This window comes from Melospiza georgiana, chromosome 26 (genome assembly GCF_028018845.1).
Source record: "Melospiza georgiana isolate bMelGeo1 chromosome 26, bMelGeo1.pri, whole genome shotgun sequence".
NCBI classification, from domain to species: Eukaryota; Metazoa; Chordata; class Aves; order Passeriformes; family Passerellidae; genus Melospiza; species Melospiza georgiana.
The window spans coordinates 4,711,404-4,739,398 of record NC_080455.1 but is presented as its reverse complement, the minus strand read 5'-3'; the positions used below and the strand labels follow the sequence as shown (position 1 = coordinate 4,739,398).

Genomic DNA, 27,995 nt, shown 5'->3' with positions numbered 1-27,995 from the left:
TCCAGCTGTGTTGGGACTCTGGTCAGTCACGAGATTTTATTATCATTCCTTTCTCTCTTTCTTTAGTATAGTTGTAGTATATATCATTTTCTTTTAATATATCATAGAATAATAAATCAGCCTTCTGAAACATGGAGTCAAGATTCTCATCTCTTTCCTTGTCCTGGAGACCCTCAAACAGCACCACAGGGCTCAGCCAGGAGTCCCTGAGGGGCTGTGGGAATGGAGGGGAGCTCCATTCACTTCAGGAATTCCTGGAGATGTGTTCCTTCCCTTTGCTGTGTGAAAAATGCATATTTATACTATTAACTTTTCACAAATATTAAAATTAATATTATATGTGTTGTGTTAGAAAGTTGTGCTGTATTAATTTTCTTAAGTAGTGTGGTAAATGTAGTTTTAGGTTCTAACATAATGTTAAAATAGAAACTATGCTGTGTAGCATACTTTTTTTAAAGAAAGGACTCGCAGTGAGATAGCAGCCACAGGACACCTGAATCTTTCAGAGAAAGAGAATTTATTGCCCCATTATCAGGAGAAACGAACTTCTTCCCACGTCAAAGGCTGTTAAGATTCAGAGGAAGACGTTGACGATGACCAGACAGAATCCTGTGTTTGAATGGAATTTATGCATCGTGTATGAAGTGTATGAATATACAACAGGCTGTTGTTTTTAAGGGTTAATCCTCTCTTAACTGTGTCCTTTTTCAGGCTTATTTTGCCCAGAAAAAGGTACCTGGACAGTCCATAACTCTTTGTCTCTATTGTCTCATATTGTCCTAATCCAAACTGTCCAAATTATTATTACTCTATTTGTATTACTATTTTTATGACCATTTTATTATCTATTAAACTTTTAAAATTTTAAAAACAAGTGACTGGCGTTTTTCACAGGAGTGATCGGTGAGGATCCCTCAGAGTGTTTCCTAGAGGTACAAACTTCGTTATACCGTAAGGCCGGGGGTTGTGAACTCGGTTTTCCTTTGACCTATGCGGTCCCCGCTGTGTCCCTGGGCCCTCGAACCGCCTGTGGGAGCCGGCCCAGGGGAGCGGGACCGGCCCCGCGGGGCCTCACAGCCGCGGTCCCGGCAGCGACCACACGGCCCGGCCGGTACTCAGGGAGCATTGCTGGGGGCACCGGCAGCGTGCAGCCTCCACTCCCTTCCCTCCGTGCCGCTCCGCAGGGACAGACAAGAAAAAACAAGGAGAGACAAAACCAGAGCCCAACCAAACCTGCACCGAGCCCGGCCCGGCGCCGACTGCGGGCCCCGAACCGGAGCCCCTCAGACCGCCCCTGCCCTGGCCCCGCCCCCCGCGGTCCCAGCCAATCAGCGGCCGCCGCCGCATCCGGGGCCCGCGCCCCCTGCCGCTCGCGCTCGGCCATGGCGGAGGTGAGCGCGGAGCCGCCGCTGGGGTCGCGCCGGGCCCGGGGCCGCTCCCGGCCGGGCGGGCGGGAACACCGGGAGCGCCGAGCCGCGCCCGCCCGGGGCCGCCGTCCTGCGGCAGCCAGCGCGGTGATGGGCCGGTGTGGGCTACCGGGGCGGGGGCCCTTGGGCCGGGGGACGCTGAGGCCCTGGGCGGCAGCGGGCCGAGGGGCGGGGGCGGCGGGGCCGGGCACGGGAAGAGGCTCCTGGGCGGGAACGGGCGGCGCCGGCGCGGGGACCCCGCGGCCTGAGGGCGGTGCAGAGGGGCGTGAGGGGCCGGGGGCTGCGGGAAAGGCCCCGGGGGCAGAGCGGAGCGGGAGCACCGGGGCTGCGGCCCGGCAGGACCCGGTTTGGGGTGGCTGGAGCCGGGCTCGGGGGTGCGGAGCTGATGGAGGGGGCTCTGAGGTGAGAGGCGGCCTGAGCAGCGAGGTCGGGATGCTGGGAATGGCAGAGGGTGGGGATGGTGTGAGGAAATGTTGGTTTGGGTGGCCGGGTTGGTTCTCACCACCTTGCCCAGGGGCCAGAAGGCAAAGAGGGACCAGGTGGGGACTCCCCATTGCCTCCACCGTGGCCATGTTGTGTTTGCCTTGGTGTCTTGTGCTGAAATGATTTTGCTCTATTGCTCTTTGAGCTGGTGATGCCCATCGAGCTGTGCCATGTCCCTCAAACATCCTTGACCTGTTGGGATGGTTGTTGTGACACATGCACGCTTCATTTCTGTGGCGTGACCCTCGTGGTGGCCACAACACGGAACAAGGCTTCCAAGGGGAAGACTTTGAGGTACTCTGTGAGTACATCTTGTCCCAGGGCAGGGCTTCTCTTCCAGGATATTTCAGCATTCTGCAGGAGGGCTTCTCTTCCAGGATATTTCAGTGTTCTACATGACAATGGTCTGTTTGCCCACCCACCATGCTTTGGCCTTTGGTGGAACACCAAGCTTGTTGCATTCTTCACTTGTGCCAAAGTGTTGTTTGGGCACGTTTTTGGGTTCAAGTGGTGCCTCAGCACCCTGCCCAGCTCACAGAGCTCAGGGGACATCCAGGAGCTGTCATTGTCTCTTGGGTGAGGTTTGGTACAGGTGTGGTGGGGCCCTGATCTTCTTGGCAGTGCACAAGGTGGGTTGTGTGTGGTGTCATCTGTTCATTCTTTGGTTTTTCAGAGGCAGAACTTGCAGGACAAATCTGTTTCCATCCCTGGCTACATCTGGGGTTTGTGGAAATGGCCCCATGGCCAAGGAGTGTGTACAAAACAGGAAGGTTTCTCACTGAATCTGAAATATTCAGATTTAGACTGGCTCAGGAAACTATGTTAGTTATTGAAGGGTGGCACTGGAAAGGGGAATTTTGGTTTTTCCTCACTTTTTTGCAAGAGTGATTTCAGTCTGGAAGGTTTTTCTCAAGGTAGGCACCATTGGCCTCACACTGGGAAACAGCTTTGTCAGGGCTAAAGCTCAGGCTCTGCCTCTGTGTGTCCTAAATGATGGCTGAGCTTCATTCCATGTGCTCAAAGCCTTGAGTCCACACCTCAGGAAGGAGGGCAGGAGTCACCCAGAAATACAAACATGAGAGTGAGTAGTTACAACCTCAGTGTAACCTCTGAGAGGAAAGTTACTCCTGTGCCCGAGCAGCAGAAGCTGGCAGGAGGAAAGCAGTGCTGGGGATGGGAAAGTGAAATTAAAGGAATTTAATCTCCTTTTTTCCCCCACCAAGATTCAATGTCCCATGGGCACAGGAGCAAATTTCCATGATCACAGTGCAGTGGGAGAATAACTGGAGAATAACCCATGGAATCTCTCACCAGCAGCAAGAGCAGTGACACTGTGGTCTAGAGCTGTTCTCTGTGTTTCTGGTGCATGCCAGGCTCTTGCATTTCAAACATTTCAAACCCAAACATCACACAGGAGGCAGAAGTGTTGGGCTGCACCTACCTCACCTTCAGACCAAGAGTAACTCCACTTCCCATGGCATTGCTAATCAGGGCAATCAGAAATATCAGCTGCATTTTTAACCCAAGCCTTCCTTTCTCTTCTATTCCTCTGGCTCTTGTTTCTTCTGGATTTTGAGTAATCTGAGGGATTTTTCTGTTCCATGTGTGTTCAGCTTTGGGCATGGAATGGGCAATCAAAATATTCTGTCATCAGTTGCATTTTTAAGCCAGGCCTGCCTTTCTCTTCTATTCCTTTGGCTCTTGTTTCTGTGATCTTATGGATTTGTGAGTGATCTGAGGGATTGTTGTGTTCCATGTGTGTTCAGATTTAGCCATGGAATGGGCTGTTTTCTTTGTCTGTCACTTGTTTCTTGTTCCCTCAGCCCAGCAGAGCAGTGCTGGTTATTCCATGGTGATTCCATTGCTCTGGTGCTCTGTTACTGCTTTGGAGCATTAATTCTTGATTATTTATGGAATTGTCACTCTGCTGTAGTGGCCAAACCTCCTCCTTTCAGCACCTGGTTATTAACAGGAGATCTCATTGTTCCTGAGGTATTTCTGAGACCTTTTCAAGCCAGCCCATCCATACCAACAGCTCCAATCTTTGTTTTCAGAATCTTCATTGACCCCCAGGCAAGGAGGTGCCATTGATCATTGCCTGAACAAATCTGAGTTCTGCAGGTTCTCCAGGACCTGGAGGGAGTCAGGGCACACCACACCCCTTCCAAGGAACCGTGTTTGTTTGCTTGGAAGGATTTATCCAAGAGGGTTTTGTGCTTGGTCACATTCCAGCAAAGCCCAACAAAGGCACATTGACACTTTCCTGACTTACAGAGACATTTCCTGGTATGACCATCCTCAAAATGGAGCCTGTCCCCTTCTCCTTTCATCATCCCATAATTTCTCCCTTCTCTTTTTGTGGGCATGGCTGCAGGGCTCTGTTTGGGGGGATTCACTTGGGGCATGGTGGACTGGAGGCATCTTCTTGGTTATTATGGAATTTCCAGTCTGTGTGTTGGTGTCTGAAGGGACTCACTGAGAACTCACAGTCTGTGCTGGCTTTTTGTGGTGAATACTTTGCTTTGTTGTTAGAGGATAGATTTTAATGTGAAGTTTAATTTTAAATTGTGAGAGGCTCCTGTGGAAGGCTGTGAATGCCCTGGTTCCAGCTGAAGAAGTGAGGAGTGCTGGTGCCCAGCTGAGCTTGTTGATGGCTGAGTATCCCACAGAGATGTCACTGGGGACTGGGGGACTGACTCTGGGATTTTCTTCTGCACTCAGGTGCTGTCACTCACCCCAAAGCTTTGCTTGTTCACCTGTTTGCTCCCTGCTAGGCTGAACTTGATCAGCAGCACTTCCAGGCACAGCAGATGTTCTGTCTGGGTTGTTTTCCTCAGCCCCTGCTGCTGCCTGAACTTGTGACCTGGCACCAGATGCCACCTGCAGGTGCCTGTGCTGGGGTTGTGCCTCTCCCACCTCACCTGTGCCACTTCTGGTGCCACCAGGCTCCTTCTCTACTGTCTCTTTGCTGCTGGGTGCAGTGAAGCATCAGGGAGATGTGGCTGGCTGCTCCCTGAAGGGTCAGTCCCTAAAATTGCTGTGCTCAGACACAGTGTGTGTGTTTAAAATGACAGCTGAGGGTACAGGTCCTTAGTTTAAGTGAAGTTGTAAACCACAAAGCTGTGAGATCTCAAACTGGTGTGGGGGTAAGAAGTGAGCAGAGTGTTTCTGGTCCTTCCAGGCTCCTTCTCTGCTGTCTCTTTGCTCCTGGGTGCAGTGAGGCATCAGGGAGAAGCCAGGGTGTTGTGCTGGCTGCTCTCTGAAGGGTCAGTCCCTAAAAATGCTGTGCTCAGGCACAGTGTGTGTGTTTAGAATAACAGCTGAGGGTCTAGATCCTCCTTTTAAGTGAAGATCTGAGATCTCAAACTGGTGTGGGGGTAAGAAGTGAGCAGAGTGCTCCTGGTCCTTCCAGGCTCCTTCTCTCTGCTGTCTGTTTGCTGCTGGGTGCAGTGAGGCATCAGGGAGATGTGGCTGGCTGCTCCCTGAAGGGTCAGTCCCTAAAAATGCTGTCAGACACAGTGTGTGTGTTTAAAATGACAGCTGAGGGTCTAGATCCTCCTTTTCAGTGAAGTTGTAAACCACAAAGGTCTGAGATCTCAAACTGGTTGGGGGGATAAGAAGTGAACAGAGTATTCCTGATCCTTCCAGACTTCTCTGCCTGCTCTGCTGTTTCTTTGCTCCTGGGTGCAGTGGAACATCAGGGAGAAGCCAGGATGTTGTGGCTCCCTGAAGGATCAGTCCCTAAAAATGCTCAGGCACAGTGTGTGTGTTTAAAACAACAGCTAAGGCTTCAGGTCCTTTATTTAATTGAAGATATAAACCACAAAGGTCTGAGATCTCAAACTGGTGGGGGGGATAAGAAATGAACAGAGTGCTGGAGGTAAAATAGATGGAATGGAAACACATGGATTGAGAGAAGGTGGAGAGAGGAGGCCAGGAAAAACTGCTCAGTACCTGCTGAGCTCTTTTGAGCAACAGTTTCTGCCACTGCCCTCTGGGGCTTCTGGTAACTTTTGTTTTGAACTTAAATTGAATTTGCTGGTGGGGTGAGGCGTGTGGAAAGGTGGTGTGTTTTAAGGAGAGCTGTCTCAACCATGTTTTTCTCTTCTCCTGAAGGCCTCTGTTGGCCGGCAGAGCCCCAGGGTGGTTCCATACCCAGCCCGTGGTCTGTGTCCTGGAGAGCCCTCCCTTCAGAGCGCTGCAGGTACCTCCAGCCCCACCTCCCTCTGCCTCCTGCTCTGCTTTCCTGAGGAAACAAAGTTTCTGTGATAATTTCCCTTCTCCTTGCAACATCTCCCCAGCCTGTTGGTTGATTCCCATGCCGTTTGACAGAGGAAGAAAGTGTTAAAGATGCCAAAGATCCTACAGGTGTCCATTTGGCCATTCTTCTTTTTGACTAAGGGGTGATTACCCTTTCCCCCCCAAGTTTTCCTCACTTTTATTCATGTATCCCAAGACCCCTTCCCAGATTTCACAGGATTTATCCTCAGGTGTGGTCATGGCAGGTATGGCAGAAAAGCATCTCATGGGGCTGCAAGGACAGAGAAGGGAGAAAGGGAAATCCATGAAAGTAGGGGATAAAAAGGAATATTTGGCCATTCTTGAGTAAGGAGTGATGCCAAAGCTCCTACAGGTGTCCATTTGGCCACTCTTCTTCTTAACTAAGGGGTGATTACCTTTCCCCCCCATTTTTCCTCCCTTTTATTGATGTATCCCAAGACCCCTTCCCAGATTTCACAGGATTTATCCTCAAATGTCATGGCAGGTAAGACCCTGGCCAAGGTGCAATGGCACTGGCAGCAATCCCAGAAAAGCATCTCATGGGGCTGCAAGGAGGGAGAAGGGAGAGAGGGAACTCCATGAAAGTAGGAGAAAAAAAGGAATATTTGGCCATTCTTGAGTAAGGGGTGATGCCAAAGCTCCTACAGGTGTCCATTTGGCCATTTTAAATTAAGGGGTGATTACCCTAAAAATGCCCCCAGGTGAAGGAGAGGCTGCAATGTGTGCACACATATTGTGAGAATCCAGTGAGGACTGACACACAAATACTCAGAAAAGCTTCAAATTCAGCTTCCAGTCAGTTGTGGGACTCAAATGTGCACAGAACCTTTGTGCTGATGAAGTGAGTGCTGCCAGTTGTGATCTCTGTTCTGCCTAATCTCTTCCTCTGGCTTATCATGGCTGCACACACACAAGGAAGGGATCATCCCTGGCTTTGTTGTTGCATCTCAAGATGTGTTCCAAGTGTCCAACTCCTTCTGATCCCTGCAGTTGTGTCAATGGGCTCAGCTGATCATCGACTGAACCTGGCAGAGATCCTTTCCCAGAACTATGGTGTGAGGGAAGAAAGGGAGGAAGATGATGCTCAGGAGAAGCAGAAATCTTTAGAGGAGCTGGAGAAGAGTTTCAGTGCCTCTCAGGTAAAGGCAGCAGGGGAGGGGAAGGGGAATTACCTGGAGGATTTGGTTGTTTGCTGTGTGAAGCTGTGGGTGGTCCCAGGGAGACCTGAGTGGAACACAAACTGTTCTTGGTGACAGGGAGTGTCTCTTCAAGCCAGGTACAGGGGGTTTGCTGCTCCCCTTCCTCTGCTTAAATACCCTTGTGCTGTCTGGCATTTGTTTGAAATCTAGAATAAAAGATAAAGATATTTTAAAAAATGCTTTGGAGTGAAATGTGACCATGTTCACAGGGGTCTTATGTTGAAGGAAGAGATGAGGATCTGACTCTGTGTTTCAGAAGGCTTGATTTATTATTTTATGATATATATTACATTAAAACTGTACTAAAAGAATGGAAGAAAAGGTTCTTATCAGAAGGCTAGCTAAACTAAGAATAGAAAGGAATGATAACAAAGGTTTGTGGCTTGGACAGAGAGTCTGAGCCAGCTGTGCTGATTGGCCATTAATTACAAACATCCACATGAGACCAATCACAGATCCACCTGTTGCATTAACAGCATATAATCAACGTTTACATTTTGTTCCTGAGGCCTTTCAGCTTCTCAGGAGGAAAAAAAATCCTAAGGAAAGGATTTTTCATAAAAATATATCTGTTACAGTGAAAGTTCCTGGCTTTTCCATACCTTTGAGAGGCACAGGTTACAGTGGGTCCCAGCAGTGTCACCTGAGACTGCTCCGAGCCCCCAGAGGAGCTGAGCTGCCCTGTCTGTGTCCCAGCTGCTGTGCTGCCCTTGTGGTTGTTCTCTTCCTGATGCAGCTTTGTCCTCCTCTTGCTCAGAGCAGTGAAATGCCATTTGAGGAGCTGCTTGCACTGTATGGCTATGAGGCATCAGATCCCATCTCGGAGCAGGACAGTGAGAGCAATGACATCACTCCCAACCTCCCTGACATGACTCTGGATAAGGTGAGAGCAGCTCTCTGCCTGGTGGCTGCACATGGGGTTGAGGTTCCCCCCCATTTCAGAGGGCTTGGAAGGGGCCTGCCATGTTCTGGGGAACACCAGGTGCAGCAATAAGAGTGTGAAGTGTTTAGAGAAGAAGGGACAAAGGATATCTGTTTCAAAATGTAGAAACTGTATGGAGCTTTGGTTACAAGTATTTGTACATTGATGGGGGTGTGTCAAGAGCCAGGGAAAGTTTGTATCCTCTTGTTCTAGCTCAAGTCTATAGAAAGTGGGGTTTTTTGGAGAGGGTTGGGTTTTTTTTTCTTTCTTCCTCCAGGATTTTTGAGTTGTTTGCTATGAGTGCAGCTCTACAGAAGGGGATGCTTGCTCATACTGTCTGCCTTCCATAGGAAGCCACTGATGACACTTGTTAAAGTGCTTCTAGGGAAAATAGTCTGGGTGTGGTGGGAGTGTGAGAGAGAATCTGTCTTTGGACAAGCTGTGGGAGGGTGAAGAGCTCTGTGGATGTGACCAATGCTGGCCAGAAAATGCTTTTACTCTAGTCCTCACTCCCTCTCTTATATATTTTTTTTTTGAATTTAAAAATATTTTTCACTTTCTTGTTGTTAAAAGGAACAAATAGCGAAGGATTTGCTTTCAGGGGAAGAAGAGGAGGAGACACAATCCTCAGCTGATGATCTGACTCCATCCGTCACGTCCCACGATGCTTCGGACTTATTCCCAAACCAGCCTGGCTGTATGTGTCACTAGTTCCTAAGTAGCTGCTGTTCACTTTTACATATGATGTGCAGGGGAGGGTGAGAATGCTTCTCTTAATTTTGTCAGTCTCCTGACATCAGATTTTCCACTTTTCCTCCTAGGGACTGTCTGCATGGCAGAGGCGTTACTGGGCTTTGGGTAGGACAGGACAGAGCGTTGATGAGCAGTGGGATGAGGGGAGAATTTGCTCAGAATACTCAGAGAGAGAGTGGGAATTGTTTTGCTGCCTGCTGTAATTGCAGTCTGAAAGATCAGTACCTCATCTGACACCTCTACAAGTGAATAAATTCAGTAGTAGTAATGGAGTGATGTGTTGTGGCAGTTCCTAAATGTTGGAATATGTGGGAAGCCAAAGCACGTGGCAGGGACTCTGCATGAAGTGATGTTATTTCTTCTGCTGTCTTGCAATAATAAGGAGTCTGAGCTTCCCCAAGTTGGCCATCCATGTGGCAAATGTCCAAATTCTTTTACCTAAAGTGAGAAAATTAAAATATAGGTAAGTTGTCATTGTAGACCATGCTGAAAGGGACTTGAGGACAGAAAATGAAGGGAAGGAGAGGGAATAGAATAAAAAGGAATAGAATAAAAAAAATCCTAACTACAGATCTTTTCCTTTCCCACAAAGCAAACAACTTCCTTGCTGATGAAGACAAAGAGCCATGTTCATCACCATGTGCTTCCTCCATGGCTGAGGACTCAGAGGTGGATTCCATCCCATCCAATGAGTGTAAGAAGGTAAATGACCTGAGTGTATTGGGAAGGGGGACTCTTGAATTGGAAAAATGCATGACACCAAAGCACTGTGTTATTTCCCCAATTGGCTTGCATTTTGTGGGGGACAGTGGCAGATGTGGGTAACAAGAGGGGTTTTTAATACAATCTTGAAATTATCTTCTGATAAGGGAAGTCTGTTGTGCCTTGGTAAATTAAATCTGCAACACTATAAAGGTGAAATGCTGTGCAGTATTCCCAGCAGGATTTACTGAGGGGGAACCACCTTTCTAAAGAGAGGAGCAGGTTTCCAAATTCATCTTGGCTGTGAAGGTTGCAGGAGAACCTCTGCATTGCTTTATTTCCACCCTTAGCTGCTTGCCATAGATCCTTTCCATTAAAACTATGTAAATGCTGAAGGTCCCCACAGTATTATCTGGTTGATAATAAATCTTCTTAGTTACCCTATAAAATAGTCAGGGTTCACCAGAAACAACAGTGACAGAGGGGGCTACCAGTAAATAAATCAGCCTTGTAGTGGTGTAGCCCCTAAATCATGAAGTACAGCCTGCATGGAGCATTTCCCATTTCCATTTTCTCACCTCTCTCTTGTGGGATTTCAGGAGATCATGGTTGGACCTCAGTACCAGGCCACTGTTCCCATCCTCCGTTTGAACAGGCACAGGCAGAAAGGTAAGGCAGCCTCTTCTTTGTGCCTGGGCTGGGCTAGGGCTGCTGGCAGGGGGTTCTGATGGGCTCTGGATCTCCAGTCCTTGCTCTGGATCTCCAGGCTGGGCAGCTTTCAGTGCTCACATTCAGATTTACTGGCTGAGTTAATAGGGATGGGAGCACAGGGACAGAATTAGTGAACCTCACTGAGATCTGGGTTGGTGTGACAGGTTTGCAGGAGGGGGTCTCAGCTGTTGCCAAAGAGAAGGAACACTCATCTGGGGATGCTCTGATTTATTCTGACATCTTCCTTAAGTAGTGAGCACCTCCAGTGCTCCCTGGAGATGATCTGTTTCTGATTTTGGGATGTCTGCAGAGCAGACAGAGGTGCCTTGATTTGCAGATTGTGTCCAATAATGAGTGCAGTATGAGTGCCAGCTTGTTGAGCTTCTGGACAAGAAAGCTAAAACAGTTTTTATTTGCCAGGATTAATTAATCAAAACAGCAATCTTTGAGAATATGATAACAAAAACTTTTGTCAGCCAACCTTTCTGAAACAATGGAAGCAGGCTGAGCCTGTGCCAAAGGCCCTAAAAGAGATATAAAGAGCTTATCTGCCTCCAAAATCAGGAGGGAACAGGCAGTGCCTTGAGAGATGTTTGTCATCTCTGGTGCCAAACTGGAGCAACCAAGCAAAGATTTCCTCCCTCCTCTGTCTTCCCCATGCATGCCCGTGCAGACCACTTCTCAAAAAGCAGCAGAATTCTCTGTTTGATTATCTTATTTCAGTGCTTTTTCTGTTAGCCTATGAGAATGAAGATCAGCTGCTTTGGGACCCAAACATCCTCCCTGAGAGGGAGGTGGAAGAGTTCCTGTACCGAGCTGTGAAGCGCCAGTGGGACGAGCTGGCTGGCAGCAGCCTGCCTGAGGGAGAGGTGGTCAAAGACAACGAGCAGGTGAGCCCAGGGCTTCCTGCAGCCCACACAGACCCAGCAGGTGCTGGCCCAACAGTGTCTTGTTCCCTACAGAGGGCAGAATAAGGTCAAACTCCAGTGATCCTAAGTGAGGGTGTGAAATACGGGTCCCCTCTACCCAAATCTCGTAACCTTTTTGAGATTTATTTCACACCCAAGATAGCTCAGCTACTTTAGAAGGCATAAAATCAGCAGGATGGCTTCTGTGGTAATGTTGGAAACAAAAAGGTTGTAATAAAAGCCAAAATAGCAAAGCTCTTTACAGAGAAAAACCAAGTCAGGGCAAGAGGTTCTTGCTGCTGGTAAAACTCCTCACAAAAGCCATTAGTTTCTTTGTTCTCTTCTTTTTCTAGTAAGTTAGGTGGGACATTTTGGCTTCTGTCCAGTTGAAGTGAAGTCCCCCAAGTCCTATAAGATGTCTTTCCACCTAATTGAGGAGAAAAACTTCTGAGCTTTTTTCCTTTTTAAGGGGACAGTTTTGTCACTCCATCAACAAGGGGCACATTCCTGTAAGGGTGTGTGCCCAGCTGTGCTCTGGGGAGATTGGTTACTCTCCCATTGGGTGGACTGGGAAAGTCAGCAGATCAACCATTTCAGAGCAGCTGTGTTTACTTCAAGCTAGCCAGGTTAGATTCTGGTGGGATTGCATCTGTTGAGTGCCAGGGTTTGTTACCCAATGCCTTAAAAAGTGGGGTAATCTCTGCTGATGGTCAAGGTGGGGTTAGCAGCAAGGTGGCTCCTGGGAAATGGAAATTTTACAAGACAAATGTGAGTCATGAGCGGGCTGGTTTGTGGTGTGTTGCTCAGGTAGGTGCTGGGAGTGATTTCCTTCTGTTCCCCAGGCTTTGTATGAGCTGGTGAAATGCAACTTCAATGCAGAAGAGGCACTGAGGAGGTTACGGTTCAACGTGAAGGTTATCAGAGGTAAGGACCCCCTTTTTTGGGTTCATCATGGCACCTAAAACTCCTTCTAGATTCTGCACATCTCCCCCAACTCTTTGTTTCCATCTCCCCCAACTCTTTGTTTCCATCTCCCCCAACTCTTTGTTTCCATCTCCCCCAACTCTTTGTTTCTATCTCCCCCAACTCTTTGTTTCCATCTCCCCCAACTCTTTGTTTCCATCTCCCCCAACTCTTTGTTTCCATCTCCCCCAACTCTTTGTTTCCATCTCCCCCAACTCTTTGTTTCCATCTCCCCCAACTCTTTGTTTCCATCTCCCCCAACTCTTTGTTTCCATCTCCCCCAACTCTTTGTTTCCATCTCCCCCAACTCTTTCTTTCTTTCCATCTCCCCCAACTCTTTCTTTCTTTCCATCTCCCCCAACTCTTTCTTTCTTTGCATCTCCCCCAACTCTTTCTTTCTGTTGCAGATGAGCTTTGTGCCTGGAGCGAGGAAGAATGTAGAAATTTTGAGCATGGCTTTAGGGTCCATGGGAAAAACTTTCACCTTATCCAAGCCAACAAGGTAAGGCTGCTCCCCCCAGGTGAGGAGCAGGGGAAGGAGGAAGGTGCTTGGGCACCACAGGTGTGTTTTGGGCCTGGGCTGACACAGGGAGTTCAGGATGGCCGAGTTCCAATCCCAGGCTTTGTGTTGACTCATGCCAGCAGGTGATGGGCTGTTCACTGCCCTGCTCTGCCTTATTTTCCAGGTGGGAGAAGTCACAAACACCACTGACCTGCATGAGTGATGTCAGTTAATTACTGATTAGCCCTTTCTGGAGTCTCAAAAGTTCTTTCCAAACTCTCAGCCCTTGCAGTACTTCTGTGAATGAGTGAGTTGAGCATGTGGATGTTTCGTAAAGTCCCCTGGGGTCCTCTAGAATGGCAGATGCTGTTGTAGGGAGAGCTGGGCCCCGGGACATGCTGCTGTGCTGGGAGTTGGCAGAACCAGAGAGTCCAGTTCTACCACTGGTTAATTGTAGGCATGTTGACGCTGGCCAGTGCCAATGGATGCAGGTTTGCTCTCTCTCTGCTAAGTGTGCTGCTGCTGGAAGCACAGGAAAGTCCTGCACGAGTGTGTGTGGCCCACAGGGGTCTGTGCCAGCAGCTGTGTGCTGTGGGGAGTTCCTTTCTCTTGGCCACCTCGGAAACCTCAGTACGTGCTTCTGTTCTGCAGCAATGTGTCCATAGCAATGTAAATCACTGTAATGCACTTCTAACTTTCTGTGCTGGTTAAATGGGAATTTAGCTCCTTGCTCCAGGAGATGCAGAGGATGAGGGTGGGCTGTCCTGACTGGGGGTGTTTCTCCTCAGGTCCGCACGCGGTCGGTGGGCGAGTGCGTGGAGTATTATTACATGTGGAAAAAATCAGAACGTTATGACTACTTCACTCAGCAGACTCGTCTAGGAAGGAAGAAGTACGTCCTCCACCCTGGAGCCACGTGCGTGGAATATTCTCACACTAAAATTAGTAATGTTAACCTCCCCATGAAGATTCCTGCTGCAAAGCACCTCCGCTTAACAGACTGCGCTTTCTTCTCCAGAAGGTTTCTGGGGTGGGAGGATGGAGGGATGCACGGGGAGTTCTCAGAGCACAAACACTCACTTGGTGTGGGGAGGGAAGATAAAAGAACTCTGGACTTTCTCGTCCTTTTCTGTGTGTCAAAAGTAGTTTTGTTCCAAGCACATCCACAAAAGGCTGGGGACAGGGATTCAGAGCTGACTTTGAAAGAACTCTGCTTGATGAGGTTTTGGGAAGGGAGCTTTTTAAATTCCAAAAATGCATTTATTTCTGGTGGTTTGGAACCTGAATTAATTTCCCTTTGAGGCAAATTCTTCCCTTTGAAATGTATGCTAATTACCGAAAGTACTTTTCAAAATACACCTTTTCAAAAAAGTTGAAACGGAAATCTCTTAATAGGTCAAAATGAAATATTGAAGCTGAATCAATTAAAAATATCAGATGAAGGCTTAGAATTTTTTCTTTTAAATTCTGATGCAACACAGGAAAATACCTGAAACCTTAAATCTTCCCAGGGTGGAAAAGCATATTTCTCATCACTTGCTCTTTGCTGGCACACTGAGGACCCACCGCAGTCATTGCATGAAACTGGGTGTTCCCACCCAAACTGGGTGTTTGTTCATGGATTTATTTCCCTTTGGAACAGGCTGAAGCTCACAGAATTGGGGGCAAAGCTCTTTAGGAAGCTGGAGAGTTCATTTTGGTTTATCATGGGCTGGTCTTGGCCATGCTGTTACCTGAGATCACCTCCTCAGGGCTCTGAGAGCAGGGAGGGATGGACATTCATTCCAGCGATGTCTCTACAGTGCCATTGCTTTATTTGTTGATGGGTTTTAGTCCCAGTCACCTTTCTCCTGCCTGCTCAGCACCTGGTGGCAAGGCTCTCTCTGTTTCCCCACAGGGATTTCACTGACAATGACCTGGATGGGGTTGAAGTGGAAAACACAAATCGTTCTCGGAGCTCCCCACCAATTCCCTCTGCAGCTGGCTGCCTGGATGCTCACTTTGGGCAGGATCAGATTGCAATTGAGAGCACAGGTAATTCCTTTTTGTCTGTCTGCTATGGGGTTTTGGTGTCAGCAGGAGTCTTGTTTGTCTCTGCACTTGACCAGGGGTGACTGTAAAAACAGTTCTGGGCTAGGAGGGGTGGCCTAGATCATTCCCCAAACAAAAGGATCACCTGAATGAGCTGCTTCCAAAGCTCTGACACAGACAGCTCCTCCAGAGGCTGGGTTAAGGCCCCAGAAGTGAGGTGCAAGCTGCTTTCACACAGAGCTGGCTGTGAGAAGATCTCCAGGGAGCCCCACATGGGTTCATTCCCTCACTGTCCTCCTGCAGATGAAAGCTTTGTGTTGGCAGCTCCCAGGGGTTGTTGGCACGAGGGGATAGGATTTAGGGTTTGGCTTATCTTGCAGTGTGTCTGTGAGGTTTCCTTTAATTTCCATAGAAACACTGATGGCCTCCCATCTGCTGTGGGCACCTTGCCTTCCCTCGGTGGGGGCTGACGGGGGAATCTTGGTTGCTGTAACAAAGAAACACTTGTGCCACCTAACAAATACCATCTTGGGCGTTGTGGACTCACTTTGAATTTGACTTTTTTTGTTCTTCTCTCCGTCCCCACCTGAGCAGAGCCCCTGAGCGTGGAGAGCACAGCCTGCAGCCTGGGCAGCATCAGTGAGTCAGGGCAGGGCTATGAATGCAGCACCCCCTCGGAGACAAACTGCTCCTTTGACCCCTCGGAGGAGACACCCTCAGGGGCTGTCCCTGTGCCCTGCCCACGTCGCTCTGTCACCCCCTCCGAGCCTGAGCTCTTCGCTTTGCCACCCGCGGCACCAGGACTGGCAGAGAAGCAGGAAACGTTGCAGAACTCTGGTGAGACAATAACCATGGACTTCACTCTCCCTGCAGACATTAATGAGGAGTTGCCTTTAATTGCTGGAGATGTGGATTTGGACAGAGACCCTGAGGCAGTGGTGGCCCCTGCTCAAGTGTCCTTATCGGTCACAGATTTCGGTCTCATCGGCATTGGAGATGTAAATACTTTCCTGACTGCTCATCAGGCTTGCCCAGCACCTGTGGCTCACTCAGAGCCTCTGTCACAGTGAAAGTCTCCAGTCACAAATTTGTCACAGACCCAGCAAGGACTTTGACCTGACTGAGTGAAATTCTGGAACTTCCACTGTCCTGTAGGGACAGCTTGGAGCTGTCGGTCGGAATCCGTCTTTCCATCCTCCTTGATCCAAGGCTACAGTGAAACCAAACACCTTTCTGCTCCAGTGTATCCTGACACAGTTGTGCAAAGTGGTGGCTGGCTTTCCTGAGTGGGGAGGTCCCTCACCCCCCTCCTGTGCTGGCCATGTGTCACCCTGGGTGATGCCAGTCTGCTCAGACAGTCCCTGCCTCGGGATGGGGACGTGTCCCTTGGCCCCAGAGGGACAGTCTGAGGTGCTTTGAGAAGAGAGATGTGTCACCATCATGGTGAGGGTGCAGGCTGGGGGTCTGAGAGCTTGGGAGGGCTGCAGGGCAGTTTCCTGCAGAGATGGGCACGGTGATGCCAAGGGAGGCTGATCCCTCCTCCATGGGCAGCGTGCTGCAGAAGGAGCCACTCACCCTGTCCTCCTCCCAGCAGCCATGGACAGGACAGACACACAGCTGCTGATGGATGGAAACACTGCTGTGAGCAGTGAGTAAGGGGGTCATGCTGCTGACAAGTGCTTTGGATATGCTGGAGGGGGGAAAATAATCTAGGACATCTCCCATCACCTGTGCACAGCCCCTGGGACCACAGCAGGCTCGGGGAAGGGGTGGCCTGGCTGGCAGTGTCACCTTGAGTCCTGCCTGGGACACTATCCCAGGCTTTAGAGAGAGGATTGGGACAAGCTGGGCCTTAAGGACCATGACAGCAGCTGGGCTCTCATGCCAGGAGCTCTGGCAGCAGCCACGTGTTCTGACTCTCCACCAGCTGCAAGTGGGACATGGCCTGGCCCAGCCCTTGGGCAGAAATGTCAGGTTTTGGAAGGGGGTGGCAGCAGCCACGTGTTCTGACTCTCCACCTGGTGGGACATGGCCTGGCCCAGCCCTTGGGCAGAAATGTCAGGTTTTGGAAGGAGATGCTGTGTGTGCAGCAGCATCGTGTGCACTCGAGTCCTTCTCACCTCCCTGTGCAGTGCTGGGCCAGGGAGAATTTCTGTGGGGAGGAACAGGAGGTTCTGGACTCAGAGTGCTGCTGGCCAAGAGCTGCTGCTGCTGCTGCTGGCAGGGGATGACCTGATCTTGTCTGGACTGAAGTGCCAGAGGGTAGAATGCAGGTGAAAACATCTGTAACTTCCCAGTTTGTTCCAGCAGTTTGTCAGCAGAGGGAGGAGGTTGCTCAGCTCCCAGGGTGTCTGGGATGTGGGTGTTAGCACAGTCCCACAGCATCCCTGTGCCACAAAACAGGCTGTGCTGAGAGGAAGGTGTGTCTTCTCTGCCATGGAAGGTGCCAGGTGCTGTGCAGAGCCCCAGCAGCCTGTCCTTGGCTGTGCTGGAGTCCAAAGCTGCTTCAGTTCCCAGGTGTGTTGCAGGTGTGGGGTTGGCCATGGCTCAGTTGTTCCCATTCCCCTTTTCCCATGCAGGGAATTCTCTGTGCTCTGCAGCTGGGAAGGGGCTTGGGTTGAGGGTTTTGGTGAATTTGGGGCTGTGATTTCAGTACATTTGGCAGGTACCTAAACCCAGGAGGCTGCACCTTCCTTTACCTAGCTCTGGGAAGTCGTGCCCAGCCCTGCAGCAGGAGCAGGAAGACAGCATCAATGGGATGTCAGGATTGGAGCTTGTCTCACCTCCTAAGGCCCAGATGTGGTCTGTGTGCTTTGCCAGGGGTTTGCTTTGGTGCCCAGCTCTGTGCTGAGCCCCAGGCATGGCCAGAGGTGCTGAGCAGGGGCCTCCCCCTGTCCTCTGCTGGGAGCAGAGAGCAAACACGAGTGCCTGCTCCACAGTGGAACTGCCCAGGCTGTGATTCCCCTTTCCTGGGGGTGAGAGGAGGCTCCGTGGCTGGAGGGAGAAGAGGAGGCAGGGTGAGAGCTCAGGCAGCCCTCCCAGGGAGGGCCAGGCCTTGGCATCTCCTCCATAGGCTGAGAACATTCTTACTTTTCCTGAAACCATTTTTTCTTTTGGTTTATTTCAAGCCCTAGTGAAAGGAGAGGGGAGCTGGCTGAGGCAGAAATCTCTCGATGTCCTTCAGTGTTGTTTACAGATTTGCATGGGGTCTTTCAACATGAGTGCAGCGCTTTTTCCACATAACTTTGAGAGGGGTGAGAAAGGCTGGGACAGGGAGGGGGTTTGGTTCTGGTTGGTTTTTTTTTTTTTTTTTTGGTTGGGGTTTTCTTTTTTCCTTCTTACAAAGCACATTCACTTTGAGCCGCTCCCAATGCTGGACTCTTTTCTCCCTTGCCCCCCAGCCCTACACTGTGAAGTGACACTGCCTTGAAGACCCCTCACCATTATTTATTTAATTAAAAACCTAATTTGAAAGTGAGTCAGAAGTCTGTCTTCTTTTTAGAGGCCAAGATGCAGCAGTCCAGCGTACAATGATGGCAAAACAAGAACAGAGGTCCCTGCCTCTGCTGTCTGATCCTCTCCTGCCCTCCACAAGCGCTCTCCTCCAGGCAGGGCAGGATTCCCTGTGCCAGGGGTGCCATCCCAGCCTGGGAGGAGGCCCAAAGTTTTCCCTCCCTGTGCTGGAGCTGGAGGGAGCTGTTTGTTCCTCTCACAGGTCCCCCAAATGCCGGTGGCCAGGTCTGAGTTGTTGAAATGCAGGGGTGCCTCCAAACTTCAACCACAACAAGCTCCTAGAGGCAAGTGGAGTGTTCCTGCTGCAACTGCGTTGTGTTTTCCCACCTCAGTCCCTCTGTTCCATCACAGACTCCTTAAATTCTCTTCTCTTGCTTCTGCCTGTCCTGAGGCTGCCCTGAGGGCTCCAGCTCTGCCCAGATACGAGGCAGACTAAGAGGTGGGTACGAGGGTGGGCACAGCCCAGGGCAGGAGGGACAGGAGCGGGTTCCTCCCTTCTTTAAGGCCCCGATGAGCAGCGGGAACCGCGGGTTGGAGTTCGGCTGGGACCGCGATCCCTCCTTGGCATCCTTGGACACCAAACGCTGGTTTCAGCCCTGTGTGACCCGAGGCGGTGAGAGCAGCAGGACCGGATCTCCAGGACACTAAAGACCCCGGGACAGGATTCCGCAGTTCCGCAGGGTCCGGGCTGGATTCCGCAGCTCCGGGGCCGGGTTCGGGCTGGATTCCGAAGTCCTCCGGGATCCGGGGCAGATCCGGGCCGGTTCCGCCGCCCCCGGGATCCGGGGCAGATCCGGGCCGGTTCCCCCGGGCCCGGCTGCAGCGGCGGCTCTCGGACAGCAGAGGGCGACACCGCGCCACGCCCGGGCCCGCCCGCGCCCCCCGGGACCCGCCCGGAGCCACCGGAGCCGCCCGGGCCCCGCGGCACCCCCGGGACCCGCCCGGTCCCGCTCCGCTGTCGCATCTGTGTCCCCACGGGGCCTTTAATCTTCACATCCTCGACACAGCCTGGGCATCCCCCCAGCTCTCCTTCCTCGGGGCTCTCAGTTTGCTTGGGGTCTGCAGGCAGCGTGTGTGGGGCAAATCCTGCCCCAGCCGTGTGCCAGGAACCCCGCGGCACTTCAGGGCAGGGGAAAGCTGTGACAGAGCCGCTCCGTGGTTCTGTTCCCTCTCCTGGAACTCGAGAGTATTCCCAGCTCTCTCGGCTTCCCACAAACAGCCTTGACATTCCGCGCAGGCCGCTCAGCCGCGCTTCAATCACCCGCATTATCAGCCATGGGTGGTTTCTGTGTTATTTGTTTCCTTCCCGACATCCGGCCTGGAGCAAACAGCCGGGATGCGACAGTCCCTGCTCCCAGCGGGGAATTGCTGCGCTCCAGCCCTTGCTCCTGTCCCCATTCTGGGTTTCAGCACGTCCCCAAACCCACCGGGAAGCACCGGGAGCCCCCAGGACGTCGGAGGCTCAGAAAATACAGCCAAATATCTCAGCGGCTGAATCAGCTCGCCCTGTGTGCTCACCCCGGTGTGTGCTGCATCCACAGGCTCCTGGACATCCCTGCTTCCCCTCAGGAACCCATCTCGGACCGAGCCAAGCCGCTTTGTCCAAGACTGTCCCGTCTGTACAAACCCCCGCCAGCGCACCCAGCGCATTTCAGGGGCAGAATTTTCCTTTTTGCCCCTTTTTTTCTCCTCGGGACATAGCCCCGAGGCGGGTGGGACTCGAGCGGCTCCCGAAGCGGCCTCGCTCGCTTTCTTCTCCCCCTTCCCCTCGGTAGGGAGCCGGGCCAGGCGGGGTGGGCACCGGGGGGCTCCGGAGGGCCGAACACCGGAACGGGGCCGGAGGAAACGGCGGGGAGCGAGCGGGGTTTGGCTCCAGAGGGGTCCCGGCCCCACCGAGCCCCACACCTGCCCCGGGCCCGCCGCTGCCGCCCCGCCCCGGCCCTGGGCGGGGGCACCGGGCCCCGCCCCGCCCCGCCCCGCCCGGACTTTACCTCCCGGCCGGGCCCGCGCCGTTCCGGGCCATGTGAGGCGCGGGGCCGGGCCGCGGGGCCGCAGCGGCTGCGGGATGGAGCGCAGGAAGGTCTTCGTGGCGCTCGACGTGCTGTGCCTGGCGGTCGGTGAGGGCTCCGTGCCGCTGCTCTGCCCGCCGCGAGCGGCTCCGGAGCGGCTCCGGTGGGGCTGGGCTGGGGCCGGGTCCGCCGGAGGTACCGCGGCTCCGCGATCCCGCCGCGCTCTGCCCGGTGTCCGCCACCTGCCCGGCGGGGTCCGGTGCTCCGGGCCTCCACCGGGACCCACCGGCGGCGCTGGCGCCTCCCGCCCTACCCCAAGCGGGACCCTCCCGGTTCTCGGGGCCGTTCCCTTTTCCGGGAACGGTCCCAAGGGAGGGTGGGAGCCCGGTGTGTCGCTGTCGGGACGATCCCTCGGCTCGGGCGGCACCGGGACGGCTCCGCCGCCGCCCTGGCCGCCTGCCCGCCGCCGAGCGCGGCGCTCCGCGGGGCCGGTGGGTTCGGAGCGCCCCTTTAGGACCCCCCTGCTCCTTCCAGTGCCGGTAAATGTTTCTAAAAGTGCCGTGCAAGGAAGTAACGAATTAAGACGGACTAAAAATAAAGGCCCGGCTCGGGATCGCGGCTGGAGCTTCCCCGGCTGCGGGGCGGCGGCACAGGCCGGCTCCCGGTTTCCCCTCCCGTGGGCCGGCCGGTGCTTTATATTTTTAGGGGAGCTTTTTTTGGGAGGATGAAATTATCCGGGAGGAAAATTGGTGTCTAATTTGAGCTGAAAATGGACGTCTGAGGTGTGCGGGGAGGGAGGAGAGACTGGGGCCGGTTCCGTGCCCCCGGCGGGGGTGGCGGGGCAGCCCCCGGTGCTTCATCCCCCGCGGTCGCTCCCGTTCGCTCGGTGGGAGCGGGCACGGGCGGGGACAAAGGTGCGGGCTCCCGGGAGACGGAGGAACAAGGGGAGGCGGAAACCACCGGGAAAGGCGGAACTGGGAGAGGAGCCCGGCCTAAGGTGGCCTCCGGGGAGGGGGGGGGGCGCTTCCCTGGGGAGCGTCCTGGGCTCGTCCTTGGCTGTGCCTGAGCAGGGATGGAGCAGGGGCTGGCGCGACTGATATGCCGCACAGAGACCCCAAAACCCCTCTGGGTCTGGGGGTAGTTCCGTCCTGGCTGAGCTCACAGCTGCCCCAGCGTGCTGTGTGGAAAATCCTCCTTGTCCAGGCTGACCCAGCCAGCACAGCCTCTCTGCAGAGCCCGCAGGAGCTGGGGGAGAGGAGAGGCTGGCAGGAGGATGAGGGGAGCAAGCCAAGTGCAGTGAAGTCCTGTTGTGCCTGAGTTGGGTCATGTTCAGCATCTCCCAGTGCCACCTCTCCTGGAGCTGCTGTGGGACCATCTGGGGGCCCTTCCCTGCCGTAAAACACGTTTACAAGACGCCTGTGCTCGTTAATTTTATCAGCTCTGTCTCCCCAGGCTGGGCAGTGTGAGGAGAGGGCACGGGCTCGGTTCTTGTCCCTGCTGTGCCTGGGGAGGAGCGGGGCAGCCCTGGAGGCTCCGTGGGTGCCCGTTTGTGGCTGTCCCCTGTGGTATCTGGGTGCTGCAGGCATCTGGGAGCTCTGATAGGGCCCTATCGCTCTCAGGGCAGTGCGCTGGTGGGTTCAGGTCCTGCTGCCCTGGGTACAGGTGGCTCAGGAATTAATTCTTTGGGGGGATCCCTCCCTGGCATCGAGGAGCAGAGACTTAGGGGTGAGAGATGCGTGCTGGCTGCTGTCCCCAGCCCTCACCTCTGTGTGCCTTGCAGCGTCTCTGCCCTTCATCATCCTCACTCTGGTGAACTCCCCCTACAAGCGAGGCTTCTACTGCAACGATGACTCCATCCGCTACCCCTACAAGGCTGACACCATCACCCACGGCCTCATGGCCGGGGTCACCATCAGCTGCACCGTCATCATCGTAAGGAGCTGCCACCCCTTCCCTCCAGGACAGGGTCAGGTTGTGTCTGGGGGCTCAGCAGAGCCACCTCCAGAGCTCTGGATGGGGCAGCAACACCCTCAGCTGAGCCCTGCTCTGCTTTGGAGGTGGGAGAGGCGCATCCCATGGGATGGAGAGAGGGTCTGTGGGCTCCTGTGCAGGTGGGTGCCAGGGTGGATGCTCTGCCACAAACCCAAAGCATCCTGCACCCCTGGGGAGCTGCTCAATAGCCCCCAGCCCTCACCTCTGCACCCCTGGGAGCTGCTCATTGCGACCGTGTTCACAGGGGTCTCAGGTTGAGGGAAGAGATGAGGATCTGACTTTATGGTTTAGAAGGTTTGATTTAGTATTTTATGATATATATTACATTAAAACTGTACTAAAAGAAGAAAGGATTTCATCAGAAGGCTGGCTAAGAATAGAAAAAGAAAGAAGAATCATAACAAAGGCTTGTGGCTCAGACTCTGTCCAAGCCAGCTGACTCTGATTGGCCATTAATTAGAAACGTCCAACATGGGCTAATCAAAGATCCATCTGTTGCATTCCACAGCAGCAGATAATCAATGTTTACATTTTGTTCTTGAGGCTTCTCAGGAGGAAAAATCCTAAGGAAAGGATTTTTCATTAAAGATGTCTGTGACAGCTCACAGCCCCCAGCCCTCACCTCTCCCCCTGCTCTCTGCAGATCTCATCAGGGGAGGCATACCTGGTCTACACCGAGCGTCTCTACTCCAAATCAGAGTACAACAATTACCTGGCTGCCCTCTACAAGGTGGTTGGCACCTTTCTCTTCGGGGGAGCCATCAGCCAGTCCCTGACTGACCTGGCCAAGTACATGATCGGCCGTCTGAGGCCAAACTTCCTGGCTGTGTGCAACCCTGACTGGTCCAAGGTGAACTGCTCCATCTATGTGCAGCTGGAGAACGTGTGCCAGGGGGAGAGCAGGAATGTCACCGAGTCCAGGTGAGCCAGGGTGACACAGGATGGCTCTCTGCCACCTGCTCACAGTGGCAGCCCCAGGGCAGGAGTCTTGTGGGGACCAGCTGGGGGCTCGCGTGTGGTGGGGTTCACAGGATGAGGGAAGAGACGAGAATGTTGACTCCATGTTTCAGAAGGCTTGATTTTTATTTTATTTATTTTATTGTTTTATTTTGATTTTGATTATTTTATTATATATATGATATTAAAACTATATTATATATAATTTAATATATACATATTATATATGTATATATTCATATAATATATATATTATATATTATATATTATATATTATATATTATAGATATATATGTATATATTATATATACATATATGATAATATATATTAATAATATATAATATGTATTATAATAATATGTATATTATTATAATATATAATATTATATATTATTATAATATATAATATATAATGTATAATATTATTATATAGTATAGTTATATATATGTATATTAATAATATATAATTGAAATATTATATACATATATAATAATATGTGTAATATATACTATATAATATACATTATATTATATTAAAACTATACTAAAAGAATAGAAGGAAGGATTTCATCAGAAGGCTAGCTAAGAATAGAATAGGAATTAATAACAAAGGCTTGTGACTGATTGAGACAGTCTGGACAGCTGGGCTGTGATTGGCCATTAATTAGAAACAACCACATGAGCCAATCACAGAGGCACCTGTTGCATTCCACAGCAGCAGATAATCAATGTTTATCTTTTGTTCCTGAGGCCTCTGGGCTTCTCAGGAGAAAAAATCCTAAGGAAAGGACTTTTCAGTAAATATCATGGCTACACTCACTCATGGCCTGAGCCATCTCTTTTTGCCCCACAGATTGTCCTTCTACTCGGGACACTCCTCCTTTGGGATGTACTGCATGATGTTCCTGGCGGTGAGTGCTGTGCCACGGAGCCCCCACATCTCCCACGCCCCAAATCCCCCATCCCTGGGTGGCTGCTGACCCTGCCCTGGCTGAATCCTCCCTTCTCTGCCCCGCAGCTCTATGTGCAGGCCCGCCTGGTGGGGAAATGGGCCCGGCTGCTTCGTCCCACCATCCAGTTCCTCCTCATCGCCTTCGCCATCTACGTGGGCTACACGCGGGTGTCCGACTACAAACACCACTGGAGCGACGTGCTGGTGGGGCTGCTGCAGGGGGCTCTCATTGCCGTCCTCACCGTGAGTGTCCCTCTGCAGCCTCCTGTCCCTCCTGCCTCTGGGAGCCCCTCAGGAACCCCGGCTGGGGACACTCTCTGTGCCCTGAGGGTGCTGAGAGCAGCCAGGCTGCTCAGAGGAGACACCAGGAGAGGATAAAAGGGCTGACTCTTAGCAGGGGTTAATCCAAGGTTTTATTTGGAGCTCCCACACCTCAGGGGGCTCCTGCTGAGAGCCTCCAGAGAGGTGCCAAGGTTGCATTTAAAGGGAGGTGGAAATCTAAAGTAGATAACATTTACTGACCAGTAAGAAAAATTAAGGTATGGATAATGGGAAATGGACATTTAGGTCAGTGTATGGGGTAACACCTGGGGGGCTGACCCCTGGCCTCTGGGTAATCATTTGATGTCCTGGAGGAAAGTTCTAGATGGAGAGGATGGGATGCTGAGTGATTGACACAGAGCCAGGGTGGGATTTGGGGGTGATCTCGGCAAAGGGAAGGGATCACACAGGTAGAGGGAGGGGGTACATTTGGGAAAAATATGGGGATACAAACCCAAAACTATTACAAAGGATAAAAACCCACTACAACGAGCTCATAAGCTCCTGCCTGGCCCGACCAAGTGTCCCCAAACCATTTTTTTTTTTCAGGTTCACTACGTCTCTGACTTCTTCAAGCAGCGTCCGCCCCGGCAGTGCGAGGAGAAGGACCCGGAGCGCAAACCCAGCCTGCCCCTGACCCTGACTGACCCTGAGCACAATCACTACAGCTACAGGGGAGCCCCGTGAGCCAGCCCTGCCCCTTGCCGTGCTCCTGGCTCTGGGCACAGCTGGCTCTGGGCACAGCTGGCTCTGGGCACAGCTGGCTCTGCCTTCACCACTGGCCCCACGGCTCCGGTGCCTCTGGCTGTCACTGGCCACGGGTGGGACAGCCCTGCCTGCTCCCACGTGCCCATGGTGCTGCCAGCACCCTGCCCATGGGGAGGGGATGTCCCCCCCCTCTGTGCACCTGAGTCACACCCCAAGGCTGCTGTCCCAGCCCTCTGTGAGGAGGGAGGGAGGGGAGGGTGGCACGTGGGGATTTTGGATTTATTGGGCTGGCGGAGCACAACAGCAAACTCCTGGGGTGGGAAGGCTGAGCTTGCCTGGGCCCAGCGTGTGTTGTCCCTGTCAAATGATCCAGCCATAGACAAGTACAAATCCTCACAGGCACAGGGGGAGCAGGAGGGCTAGCTGTAGTGTTTTGGAGAGGATTAAAGCAATCCAGAGCTCTTCTCTGCTCCATTGATTACCTTTAAGAGCAGCCCTGCCTGCCAGCAGCTGCTGAGAGCAGAGGGTGCCTGGGCAGGCTCTTCTCTGGCTGTGCCCAATTCTGCAGTGCTGGGAGCCAGAGCTGTTTGCCCCCTGCCTGCTTCACGCCTGGCTTGGGCAAGGAGCTGCTGCTCCAGCCTTTGTCCCTCCTGCAGCTTCAGCTGATGCTTTAGGGTGTGTGGCGGGGCTAGGGGAGACATTTTCTGTGGTAAAGGAAAATAAAAATGGGGATGTGGAGCTGTCCAAATGTCCTGGGAAAGCGGGGGCAATGGGTACAGAGCAGTCCCATCACTGACATGTGGCACTGCAGTGCTGTGGGTCTCTTTTTAAAGTACATGCATTTTCATTATGATGTTGTTTTTAAATTAGATCATCCTTAAAGAATGTCTGTGTCAGGCCTGTTGTCTTTTTTTTTTCATGGATGCTCCTGGCCTTGGGGTGGATGGGTTTAAGTGTTTGGGGTTTTTATTTCCTACAGAAAGGTGTCTGAAGCCCCTCAGATGTAGGTGGGTGTGATGGTGTTCACAGGGGTTCTTGGATGAACCAGCCAGATCCATCCTGGTGCTGTGTCTCTGCTTCAGCTTGTGCAACTGAAGAACGAGTCTGGACTCTTCACTTTTTGGTCTTGAGGTTGTTTATTAATTCTTATCTATAAAATTTTCTTTCTGCCCAGCCAAGATCTGCTCAGCAGGGCAGCCACAGGCGCTCTCTGTGTTGTCCTTTTATACCACAAACTATGTATTACATATTTACCCTTAATTCCCAATATCTATCACCTATGTTAGACAGTGCACTTCTACTCCAAACCAATCCCAAAGTGCCAACATCACTGCAGAAAATGGAGAACAAGAAGGAGAAAGGGTAGACATGCCCAGATTCCTCCATCTTGTCCCCATGACCCCCATACCAAAAATCCTAAAATCTAGTAACTTCTGTTACTTTCAGGTCCTCGTGCGGAGTTGGCAGCTTGCTCCAGGGGTCAAAATCAAATCCCTGGGTGCTCTGGGCTGTGTGCCAGGGTCTCTGAGCCCCCCAGCAGGGTTCTGGGCACCCAGAGGGATGCACTGAGTCCTGACAGTGCTGCCCTGATCCAGGAGCCTCCTGCACTTCCCAGCCCTGGCGAGGGAGGAGGGAAGGGAAAGCAGGGAGAGGCTCTTGGAAAAAGTGACGCTGTGTGTGCCTGCAGCTCCTTGGCTGGGGGAGGCAGGGAGGGATTTGGGAGCTTGGAGCAGCTGCCCTGTGTCCCTCTGCTGCCCAGGGGCTGGGGCAGGTGACAGCAGGGCCAGGCTGAGGGGTCCTGGGGGCACAGGGAAGGAATGAGGGACAGAGAGGCAGCACCTGGAAGCCTGAGGGTGCCCCCAGTCCCTTTGGGGCGGGATGGGCAGTGCCAGGGTCAGCTCTTGCCCATGCTGAGTGCAGCTCCTGTGTCCTGCTGGGATCAGAGGGAGCCCCGGGCTGGCTGTGTGCTGTTGCTGTGCTTGTGCAGTGTGGGTGACTCCAGTCTAGACAAGCCCTGATCAAAAACAACCTCCCTGCGTGCGGGGAACTCCCTTTCCCTGACGCTGCTTCTCTGTTTTCCTCCAGAGCTTTCTTCCCACCACCACCACCACCACCACTTCCCAGGGTCCTTCCCCCATCCCAGCCCTCCAGGCTGGTTCTTTAATGTCTGTTGGTGTGAAATAAAGCTGGAGGAAGTGCCAGGGTTTGCAAACAAAGCCCTGCAGAGGCTCAGCAGCTCCTGGAGGCACAACCCAGGTTTGGGGAGCTGCCTGCTTGATTTTCCTTTGGTTTATTACGGTGCCCAGCAACTGCCCCAGTTCCTGGCACTGCCTTGACAGCTCCCGTGCCCAGCCAGGAGCGTGCCTGCTCCCTTCCCTGCAGATCTGATTGCGCCCCGTGGATGCAGCTCTGGAAAAACCAGCCAGGCCACAATGCTGCAGCGTGCGGTGCTCCCAGGGGCAGGGCTGGCTCTGCATCCCCGGCTGGCAGCTGTGCCCTGCTCGGGGATGGGCTGGGACCTGACCAAACCCGTGGCATGCCAAGCCACATGTGAGAGCTGCAGGAGCTCCCAAACCCTGTCCAGGCACGGCTGCCTGCTCCAGGTGTGTGTGGTGGTGTTCACAGGGATGGGAGAAGCGATGAGGATCTGGCTCCACGTTT

The 27,995-nt window shown here is 52.5% G+C and overlaps 2 protein-coding genes across 8 annotated transcripts; both read left to right on the top strand.

Annotated features, from left to right (window-relative positions):
- The first annotated feature begins 1,353 nt into the window (after positions 1-1,353).
- MIER2 (MIER family member 2) lies at positions 1,354-17,481 on the top strand. 5 transcript variants are annotated; one of them, XR_009115593.1, is made up of 14 exons: positions 1,354-1,391; positions 6,027-6,114; positions 7,182-7,330; positions 8,148-8,273; positions 8,886-9,009; positions 9,658-9,767; positions 10,367-10,436; positions 11,202-11,368; positions 12,229-12,310; positions 12,757-12,851; positions 13,640-13,767; positions 14,749-14,885; positions 15,477-16,856; positions 16,945-17,481. XR_009115593.1 is itself a non-coding variant. In XM_058040772.1 (13 exons), exons 1-13 carry the CDS (start codon positions 1,383-1,385, stop codon positions 15,950-15,952), a joined length of 1,746 nt encoding a protein of 581 aa, XP_057896755.1. In that variant the 5' UTR covers positions 1,354-1,382; the 3' UTR covers positions 15,953-17,481. The 5 variants fall into 5 exon arrangements, 4 of the variants coding, with proteins under 4 accessions (XP_057896755.1, XP_057896756.1, XP_057896754.1 ...); XM_058040772.1 differs by having other exon boundaries at positions 11,217-11,368; positions 15,477-17,481; XM_058040773.1 differs by having other exon boundaries at positions 13,640-13,743; positions 15,477-17,481.
- A 2,910-nt stretch (positions 17,482-20,391) lies between these two features.
- Positions 20,392-26,219, top strand: PLPP2 (phospholipid phosphatase 2). Of its 3 annotated transcripts, none has more exons than XM_058040777.1 (6): positions 20,392-20,508; positions 22,185-22,336; positions 23,040-23,317; positions 24,207-24,264; positions 24,372-24,548; positions 25,176-26,219. In XM_058040777.1, the coding sequence occupies exons 2-6, from the start codon at positions 22,301-22,303 to the stop codon at positions 25,311-25,313; spliced, it is 687 nt and encodes a 228-aa protein (XP_057896760.1). In that variant the 5' UTR covers positions 20,392-20,508; positions 22,185-22,300; the 3' UTR covers positions 25,314-26,219. The 3 variants fall into 3 exon arrangements, with proteins under 3 accessions (XP_057896760.1, XP_057896758.1, XP_057896759.1); XM_058040775.1 differs by having other exon boundaries at positions 20,392-20,512; XM_058040776.1 differs by lacking the exon at positions 20,392-20,508 and adding an exon at positions 20,866-20,943.
- Positions 26,220-27,995: the final 1,776 nt, after the last annotated feature.

Excerpts from the sequence above, each read along its gene's own strand:
- MIER2 (XM_058040771.1), top strand. Across the intron at positions 8,274-8,885 it reads CTGACATGACTCTGGATAAG|GAACAAATAGCGAAGGATTT; the intron begins GTGAGAGCAGCT and ends TGTTGTTAAAAG. Across the intron at positions 9,010-9,657 it reads ATTCCCAAACCAGCCTGGCT|CAAACAACTTCCTTGCTGAT; the intron begins GTATGTGTCACT and ends TTTCCCACAAAG.
- PLPP2 (XM_058040775.1), top strand. The coding sequence starts at position 20,461 with ATGGAGCGCAGGAAGGTCTTCGTGGCGCTCGACGTGCTGTGCCTGGCG. Across the intron at positions 22,337-23,039 it reads TCAGCTGCACCGTCATCATC|ATCTCATCAGGGGAGGCATA; the intron begins GTAAGGAGCTGC and ends TGCTCTCTGCAG. Across the intron at positions 23,318-24,206 it reads AGGAATGTCACCGAGTCCAG|ATTGTCCTTCTACTCGGGAC; the intron begins GTGAGCCAGGGT and ends TTTGCCCCACAG.